We start from the raw sequence: 9,897 nt of genomic DNA, 5'->3' as shown, positions 1-9,897 counted from the left end.
GCACAGACACACGAACATGGACACGGACACGGACACAGACACACAGACACGGACACGGACATGGACCCGGACACGGACACAGACACATAGACACACAGACACGGACATGGACACAGACACACACAGACACAGACACGAACACGGACACAGACATGGACACAGACACACAGACACGAACACAGACCCAGACACGGACACACACAGACACACAGACATGAACACGGACATGGACATGGACACAGACACACACATAGACACACAGACACGAACACAGACCCAGACACGGACACACACAGACACACAGACATGAACACGGACATGGACATGGACACAGACACACACATAGACACACAGACACGAACACAGACATGGACACAGACACACACAGACATGGACACAGGCACAGACAGACACACTGACACAGACACACAGACAGACACTCTCCCCCACAGCTCATTTGGCAGAATCAGGATCTGAAGCCAGAGAGAGAGAGAGAAGACATCGATTGGTTGCCTCCCACATGTGCTGAGGATCTAGCCTGCAACTGAGGAATGTGCCCGTGACAAGGAATCGAACTCGTGACCCTTCGGTCTGCGGGCCGACACTCTAACCACTGAGCAGCCAGCTAGGGCGAGTTTGTGATTTTTTTTTTAATATATTTTATTGATTTTTTACAGAGAGGAAGGGAGAGGGATAGAGAGTTAGAAACATCGATGAGAGAGAAACATCGATCAGCTGCCTCCTGCACACCTCCCACTGGGGATGTGCCCACAACCAAGGCACATGCCCTTGAACGGAATCGAACCCGGGACCCTTCAGTCCGTAGGCCGATGCTCTATCCACTGAGCCAAACTGGTCAGGGCGAGTTTGTGATTTTTTTAAAAACAGGAGGAACAGGGAGAGAGGGAGGGTCACCTGAAATTACGGTGATAACAGGGAGGGTGGCACCCAGGCTCCTCCTACCCTCTGAGCTGGTCCTTCATCTCACACCCTCTCCCATCCTCTGAAACGGATGGATCTTGCATCACGATCGGCGAAGGTCTCGGCCACAAGCCAGCCGGGAGGGCCTGGGTGCCGCCAGAACTGGGCAGCGCCCATGAACATCACAGAAAGCACCCAGCGTGAGGACCTACTGTGCGCCTGGCACGCTACTAAGCCCACTGGCTTCATCACAGCGCCTCATGTTTACAGAGGACAAAGTAGACTCGAGAGGCTAGTTGTTCTATCTGCGGTCACACAGCCTAGGGTTCAATCAAAGCAGACTCCCAGGCCCTGTCCCTGGAGCAGCCCCAGGCTTGTGTTCCGAGGTGGGGGTCTGGGTGCAGTGGGGGGGCTGGGAGGTGCCCCAGGCCTTGGAATGCTGTGACTCACCTCTGCTCAGCTGCCCCCCTCTTTGGGAGGCAAATGGGCAAAGAGAAACAGGTTTGCTTCATCGGCGAGACCAGGCCCCCAAACTCTAACGGGTGGGGCTTCTGGCAAGTGAGGCCGGCACGTGACCTGAGCCGGAGCCTCAGGAGGCCTGATTCCCCCCACTTCCCCCCACTGCCCCCCGCAGCTTCCCAGGTGGCGTCTCACACTCTCTGCACAGCCACCGGGTGCCGGAGACCAAAGACACGTGTCCCCCGCCCGCAGCCACCCTTCACCTCTTCCCTTGCAGGAGCGTGCCCTGCTCAGCGAGCCTTCCGCTCTGCGAGAGAAGCAGAGGCCAAGGAGCCACGCGGTCCCGCTCGCCAATGCACAGAGCACCCCCGGATCCGTCGCCATCGGTCACTGACAAAACAGGGCAGAACAGGTACAGAGAAAACTACAAAACAACCTGGAAGTTTTGAAAAGGTCCCAATAAACGGAAAGACCGCCTGCGTTCACGGACTCAAACCGCAATATTGCTAAGATGGCAAACCCCCAAACGGGAGGCAGCACCATCCCCACTGGGAGCCCCGCGGCCTGCGCTGCAGACTGACAAGCAGGTTCTAAAATTAACACGGAAACTCGAGGGACCCAGAATAGCTGGAACGATCCCGAAAAAGAACGAAGTGGAGCGCTCACACTTCCGATTTCTAAACCTACTAAACGCTTCAGTGATAAAGATAGTACAGCACCGGCATCTAGAGCAACAGGGTGGACTTGAGAGTCCAGAAATAAACCCTCACGTAATGGCCGACTTGTTTTCTTTTGTTTTTTAAATCCTCACCCAAGGATATGCTTTAAAAAGAAAATTAGAGAGAGACATCAATGTGAGAGAGAAACATCGATTGGTTGCCTCCTGTATGGAACCCACAACCTATGTATGTGCCCTGGCCAGGAATCGAACCCATGACCCTTCAGTGCACGGGATGATGCTCCAACCAACTGAGCCACCCCGGCCAGGGCTGGCCAATGGGAGAAAAAAATAGGCTTTTCAACAAGTGGCTCTTGTTTGTGTGGAGTCATCAGGGAAGGCTTCCTGGAGGAGGGGACTCTGAAGGAGGAGGAAGAGCAGGCGAAGTGCTAGGTGGCAGGAACTGGCTCATATAGTCTGACACCCTGTTGTTAGGCCCCCGTGGCCCTGGAGGGTGAGGGGGGCAGGGGTTCAATTCCAGTTACAGAGAAAGAAACTGGCGTTGTTAGCTCGCCTTCCCAAAGCTGGAAAGTGCCAGAACTGGGATGTGGCCTCCCCTCCCTCTTCCCAGTGGCCCACCCTGGCCCAGACAGGGCTGCACTAAACACACACGTGCGTTTCCATGCTCCCTCTTCAGGCACAACGAGCCAGCAAGGACCTCCTGAATCTGTCTGCCCCGTAATATACGGACTCAATTAGCCTGTTCTAAGGTGATGGCTTTCTGCTGTGTGCTGTGGAACCCAACTCAGCAAATTAACATTTGTGAATAGGACTCTGTTATGAATTTTAATGATGTTTATTCATTCATAGTCCAAGCAAATCACATATTTGGTGCTTTACTTAATATGTTTATTGCCATTTTATTACAGTGTTCGCAATGAAGCGGCATAAAATATTAATTTAAAGAGCCGGTCGCACCGATTCCCTCTCAGAGCGGCCCGCGCGGGTTTTCACAGGTTGTGCGATGCTCCTGTCACTCCCTCAGGGAACAAGGAGCGGACTTTCACAGTGACGACCGGCCCTGCTGCAGGGGTGGGGCACGGCCGGCCGGCGGGCCGTACAAGGCCTGCGAGGTCATGTGGTCTGGCCCTGCTGGCTGAGGCACTAGGGGTGAGTTCATTAAGTGTTTGACCAAACATCGCGGGCCAATATTTCCGTTGGTAGTTTTGTGTGGCCTGCAAATGATGTTCTAAATATCCAACGGCCCCTGGCAGAAAAAAGGTTCCCCACCTGTTTGTAGGCATGCACCCGGCTTTTGTAAGGGACATCACTACCGCCTGCCTTCGATCGGCAGCTCAAATGCCGTGTCCACACGCTCTGAGAGGCACCTGCTCAAACCCAAGACCACAGGGCCCTGGTGGGCTTCCCAGAGCAGAGGGACCACACAGATTACTGTGCGTCCCCCACACTCGGGTGGGTGGCTTTTTAAAACGTATATATTTTTATTGATTTCAGAGAGGAAGGGAGAGGGAGAGATAGAAACATCAATGATGAGAGAGAATCACTGATTGGCTGCCTCCTGCACGCCCCACACTAGGGGTCGAGTCCACAACCCGGGCACGTGCCCTTGACCGGAATCGAACCCGGGGCCCTTCAGTCCGCAGGCCGATGGGCTATCCACCAAGCCAAACGGGCTAGGGCTCGGGTGGACGGCTTTTGAAGCCCATGAGGTGGGCGTCCCAGGGCCCCACACACAGGGGCGTCCCAGGGCCCCACACACAGGGGCGTCCCAGGGCCCCCCACACACAGGGGCGTCCCAGGGCCCCACACACAGGGGCGTCCCAGGGCCCCGCGGAGGAAGCGAGGACAGGCCGCGCCGGCTCACTTACTACTGCAGGCTGACGCCAAACTGCTGGGTGGGCAGCGGGGGCCGCGGCGGCGGCGTCTTGACGGGAGCGAGTGGCCGGCCCTTGTGCAGGTTCCGGAGCTTCTCGTCGTACCTGCGGGCACAGCAGAGGCCGGCTCTCACCCTGCGGGCAGACACGCGGCTGCACACGCACACATGCACGCACGCGCACACACACACGCACACACACATACATGCACAGACACACGTGTGCGCGCGCACACACACACACACACACACACCCATTGCCGCAGGGGTTACACAGACGGCAGGAAGGGAAGTCCAATCCCATCAACTGCCCAGTCTCTCCTGCCAACCTCTGGCCACTGTGTCACCCACGTGTGCCTGCACAGGGACAGCCCCCTCCCTGGCAACGCCCTCCCGGCCACTGTCCCTGTGACACTGCTCAGGAGTCGCCTCCTCCTGGGAGCCTCTGCAGTACCCCCTCCCCGGGTCCCTCCCCGCTGGGTTCAGTGCCTCCTGCGGGCCTGTTAGCACTGGCGCGGCCTCGACCACCTGGGAGTGTCCTGAGGGCAGGCGCTCCCTGCACTGCTCCCCCCCAGCATCTGGCACTGACTTGGTGCCCAGAGGGAGCCCAGCATCTGCACGCCCTGTGAGGCTGCTGGCCTCCGCTGCATGCAGCCTGGCAAGGGCCCTGCTCCTTCAGAGGAGATCCAGAGAGGGAGCTGCAAAGGGCACAGGCACCAGGGAGGGTCAGAGGGCACCCAGGCAGGGTCAGAGGGCGCCCAGGGAGGGTCAGAGGGCATCAGGGAGGGTCAGAGGGCGCCCAGGCAGGGTCAGAGGGCGCCCAGGCAGGGTCAGAAGCATCTGCTGGATCGGGCCCCGCCCTGTGCTGGCTGGGGGGTGAGGGCCATCACACACCTTCCTGGGTCCCCCCGCCCCCTCCCCACATGAGACGGGAGGGGGTCGCTCGCTGCGTGTAAAACAAAGCAGCAGACACACCAACGGGCTTTCAGCAAACGCCATCGGCCCCGTGGGTGTCCAGGGCACCGGGACGTCCTGAGAGCATTTGGTCCCCACAGTGTCCCTACACCCTGACTGCCCTGACTCCGGTTCCCACACCCTGACTGCCCCTGACTCTGGTCCCCACAGCGTCCCCACACCCTGACTGCCCTGACTCCGGCCACAGCGTCCCCACACCCTGACTGCCCTGACTCCGGTCCCCACACCCTGACTGCCCTGACTCCGGTCCCCACAGCGTCCCCACACCCTGACTGCCCTGACTCCGGTCCCCACAGCGTCCCCACACCCTGACTGCCCCTGACTCCACGCCAGAGCAAGGACGCTGCCCCCCAGGCAGCCCCGCCGGGGAGCGTGTGAGACCCATCCTGCAACGGAGGCCAGAAAGCGCGGGTCCCGCCAGCCCGCACCGCCTCTCCCCGCGGCAGCACCTGCCCTGGCCCGCGCCAGGCTAGCCGGTACTCGCTGGACACGAAGAGGGGACGGGACCGAGGTCGCACGGGATGGGGTGCGACTCACCGCACGACTTCCGGGGGGATGGCCAGCTGGTCGCATTTGAGGTGCTCACGGAGCTCGCTCAGGTAGTTGAAGTAGGTGACTTTTTTCCCAAACTTGTGACTAAAAGTGCAGAAGAAGGAGATGGGAACATTAGGCTGCCACAGAGCTGCGGGCGCAGAGCTGCGGGCGCGGGTGCGGGGAGGGCGCGGGCTGGGCGATCAGTGTGTGTTCCCCTGACAGTGTGACCGCTGACACCTCCTAAACCAGGCGCAGAGCTGCGGGCGCGGGGGGTGCGGGGAGGGGTACGGGCTGGGCGGTCAGCGCGTGTTCCTGAGTGACACCTCCTAAGCCAGGGCGCAGAGGCCGCCGTGCCCGGCGTTTCGCTTTTACAGGCTCCCGGATGCACCAGACGCTCCGGAGACTCCTCTGCGTACGAACAAGACCTGCCTCCAGGTTGAATCGGGGGGAACCTGCGTGGGGGAGGGGGGCGTGGGAGCGAGGGCGCGGGCAGGGCGGCCGGAGCGGGCTGGGCCCGAGGCTGCTGGGTCAGTGGTGCTTCCCACCCACCACCTCCTCTCCCCTGAGGGTCCCGTGAGGGCGGGGACCAGTCCAGTCCTCTCTGGATTCTCCCCAGGACGCAGTGGCCCTGGGGACACAGTGGAGCCAGCACGGCCACAGGCCAGACAAGCCCTGGGCGTCCTCGCCCCTGGAATGGCTTCTCCCTCCGGAGGCGACCATGGCACCCAGCCCACGGCCGCACCTGGCAGGCACCACCCCGTGCCCAGTGCTATGTTTCTCATCTCTTTTTAAATAAATTTTATTTTTCATTACAGTTGACACACTCTATTCTTAGCGTCAGGTGTACAACCGTGACCAGACACTTGGGGGCTGTAGGAAGTGACGCTGAATCCAGCGCCCACCCAGCCCCACACACGGTTACTACAATGTTCTTCCCGTGTCCACCGTGGTCAGTGAGCCTCGGTGCCCTGAGCTGCAAAGTGGGGAGGGCACAGGAGGGGCACCATGTGAGCCCAGCAGCCGCTCCTGCCAAATGACCACTCATTTTCTTTTTTAACGTAAAAAACAAATCCTCACCCACGTATATGTTTTTTATGGATTTTAGAAAGGATGGGGGAGAGAGAAAAGCACTGATGGAGAAATATCAATCGATTGCCTCCCATATGTGCCCCGACTGGGGATCGAACCCATAACCTGTGCCCTTAGCAGGAATCGGACCGTGATCTCCTGGCTCATGGGTCGACGCTCAACCACTGAGCCACACCAGCCAGGGCTGGGCTGCAGGTTGTACAGCTTCCCTGAAGCATGACTGACTGACACAGAACGGCCCTCGCTCACCTGCAGGCGGGTGAGTGTGGACGGTGCGTGCCCGTGACACCGTCTCCACAGTCAAGGTGGCGAGCGCATCCGCCTCCCCGGCTTCCTCGTGTCCTCCTGCGTGTGTGTGTGTGTGTGTGTGTGTCTGTGTGTGTGTGTCTGTGTGTGTGAGTGAGTGTGTGTGTCTGTGTGTGTGTGTCTGTGAGTGTGTGTCTCTGTGTGTGTGTGAGTGTGTCTGTGTATGTGTGTCTGTGTGTGTGTGAGTGTGTCTGTGTGTGTGAGTGTGTGTGTGTGAGTGAGTGTGTGTGTCTCTGTGTGTGTGAGTGTGTGTCTGTCTGTGTGAGTGTGTGTGTCTGTGTGTCTGTGTATGTGTGTCTGTGTGTCTGTCTGTGTGAGTGTGTGTGTGTCTGTCTGTGTGAGTGTGTGTGTCTGTGTGTCTGTGTCTGTGTGTGTCTGTGTGAGTGTGTGTGTGTGAGTGACTGCGTGTGTCTCTGTGTCTGTGTGTGAGTGTGTGTGTGAGTATGCGTCTCTGTGTGTGTGAGTGTATGTGTGAGTGTGAACACAACATGAGACGCGCCCTCTTAGCCAGTCTCCGAGCGCATGACACCACTGCTACCGCAGGCTCCGTGCCGCCCAGGTCTCTAGAACCTTCCCATCTCATAATGGAAACCGCGCTGTTTTATCACAAGCCCAGCTGAGCCCAGAGCCCGGGGGGAGGCCCAGCCGCGTGCACTGGCTCCCCCTAGTGGAGGAGGGGAATCAGATCGGTGCCCGGGCCCCCAGCCTCCTGCACTGGGGGGCACAGGGGGCCTTGGGGTCCTGCGGGAACATCCGCGGGACAGAGGCGTCAGCTTCAGAGCTGCAGGAGGCTCCGCGTCCCAACGCCAGAACCCTCAGCCTCTGTCTGCGTTGCGGTCCCTCTCCAGCCCGCGGCACTTGCTGGACCCCAGGCTCTGCAGATGGCGAGCAGGGCTCAGGCCGCCGCACACTGAGGGGTGTGTGTGTGTGTGTGTGTGTGTGTGTGTGTGTGTGTGAGAGTGGGGGCGGGGGGGATGGTGGATGGGTGGATGGCACGGGGTTCCTCCGGTCCCCTCACAGCATGGACGCTGGAAGTGCCTTCTCAAGTCCCAGAGTGGCCCAGAGAGCAGAACACGCTCAGAAGGCAGCCGCTCGGAGACCGACCTGGGATCACAGATGGTGCGTGCATATGTGAGCACATACATACATGTGCATGTGTGAGCATATGTGTGTGCGCACGTGTGAGCACATGTATGGGTGCACCCGCTCACCGAGGGAGAGGAGGGTCGCGGGGACCCTGGGGGCAGTGTGGCCGTGGCCGGGCCAGCAGGCGGTACCTGATGAGGGGCTGAAGACGGTCCACAGGACTTTGATGAAGCTGGTGGGGTGCACCACGTAGAGGGCCTTCAGGTTCTTCTTGTACCTGAGGGAGGGCACAGGCCTCAGACCCGCTGCACGGCGACGCCCGAGCTGAAGGACGCCAACCCCGACTCAGAGAGGGTCCCCCCGGGGCGTCAGGACCCCGCCTCCCCGCCCAGGCGTGGGCAGCACCTGGTGGCGGTGTCACGGGCTCACGCGGAGGCCGGGGCGGGGCGCACCTGAGGGCTACAGGGCGACGCGCTCAGAACTGAGCTGCACAGACCCTCACCCCCTCTCTGCTCGGAACTGACTCTGGGGGCAGGGCGCCTACCCTGTGGGCCACAGCGTCCCCCACCACGAGGCACCAGCACCCACTTAAAAACGAGGTGCTGCTAGCTCCCTCCCTCCCTCCTGAATAATTCAGTGCAAAGCCTGTGGGCTGAGCCAAGGCAGCTGGCACGCACCGGGCGGACGGAGGCTGCGAGCGGGCCAGCGGGTGACCATGGGGCCTGGCGGGGTCAAACCGGCCCGCCTCCTGCTTTGGTACGGCCCGCAGCCAAGAAGGGCGAATGTTTTCCCACGGTTGGAAAAAATGAACAGGATAACAGTTCATGACATGACGAGTGAAAATGGAATGAAGTTCACATTTCAGCGTCCAAAACTACTTTTTAAAAATTTCATCCTCACCCAAGGATATTTTTTTCATTGATTTTTTTTTTAAAGAAAGTCGAGGGGAGGGAGGAAGGTGGGAGAGAGAGAAACATCGATGTGAAAGAGACACACGGTTGCCTCCCACACATGCCCCGACCGGGGCTGGGGATCGAGCCCACAACCGAGGCACATGCCCCTGACCGGGAATTGAACCCATGACCCTTCGGCGCACCGGCCGGCGCTCTAACCACTGAGCCACCGGCGAGGCCCAGAACCGCCTTTGCTGGAACACAGCTCCCGTTTGCTCACACACCGTGGCTGCGCTCACGCCGACCGGCAGCTGAGTGGTCGTGACGAAGACCCGATGGCCTGGGAGCGGGACTCCTGACCGCCGGCCCCGTAAACACGGGTGCCACCCGCCCCGCGGACCACGCAGGGCACAGCCCCGGCTCCGAGAGGAGGCGACCAGCCACTCCTGCCCGTGCCCCCCGCACCGTGAGCCGCGTGTCGCCCGCCCGCCCGCCCCCCAGGCCCCGGCACGCACTTCCTGTCGAACTCCCGGTAGGCGCCCTGCAGCCAGCGCAGCGACGGCTTGTTCTGGCTGCTGAGCCCGAAGTGGAAGTAGACGACGGTGTAGTCGCTCTGCACGTGCTGGTCCAGCGTGTGCTTCAGGTACCTGCGGAGCACGGCTGTCACCAGTCACCCTCTGGTTACTGTATGGTGTCCCGAAATTCACGCAAGATTAACAACAACAAAAAAATAAAAGCCTAATTTTACTTGGTTTATTGAATCAGATTCTAATATCTGTTGCCCTTTGATTTCAATCCCTTCAATTTGATAAGCATTACCAAGGACCAATGATGGCCCAGGAGCAGGGACAATGAAGACCAACGAAGACCACAGCTTTGCGTATGTGCCAGCAAAGCCGTGGAGGCCATTTACCCGATGTGCTATTCCATACATAACCCTAGACTGTATACTTTATGAATCAATAAAAAATTTACAATTTATAATTATAAACCTGTGTTTTCTATCAAAATTACTTCTTGCGTGAAATTTGGGACACTCTCTATGAAACAAACAGCCCCTCCGTCTTCCACCTTCGCCCCGG

General features: G+C 59.2%; 1 protein-coding gene across 2 annotated transcripts in view; it reads right to left on the bottom strand.

The window, feature by feature from the left end:
• Positions 1 to 3,926: 3,926 nt before the first annotated feature.
• LOC102431578 (rho GTPase-activating protein 8-like) overlaps positions 3,927 to 9,897 on the bottom strand; it is a 12,390-nt gene continuing 6,419 nt past the window's right edge. Inside the window, exons 4-7 of one of the 2 annotated variants that reach the window (XM_006108622.3) lie at positions 9,331 to 9,462; positions 8,119 to 8,199; positions 5,445 to 5,549; positions 3,927 to 4,038 (exon numbers count right to left, since the gene is read on the bottom strand). In XM_006108622.3, the coding sequence (XP_006108684.1) occupies positions 3,927 to 4,038; positions 5,445 to 5,549; positions 8,119 to 8,199; positions 9,331 to 9,462 (430 nt within the window). Of the gene's footprint in view, positions 4,039 to 5,444; positions 5,550 to 8,113; positions 8,200 to 9,330; positions 9,463 to 9,897 lie in introns of both variants that reach the window. The other variant, XR_002827713.1, reaches the window with a different exon arrangement.

This window comes from Myotis lucifugus, unplaced genomic scaffold (assembly GCF_000147115.1).
Source record: "Myotis lucifugus unplaced genomic scaffold, Myoluc2.0 scaffold_2850, whole genome shotgun sequence".
Taxonomy (NCBI): domain Eukaryota; kingdom Metazoa; phylum Chordata; class Mammalia; order Chiroptera; family Vespertilionidae; genus Myotis; species Myotis lucifugus.
This window is presented reverse-complemented; position numbering and strand designations above follow the sequence as displayed.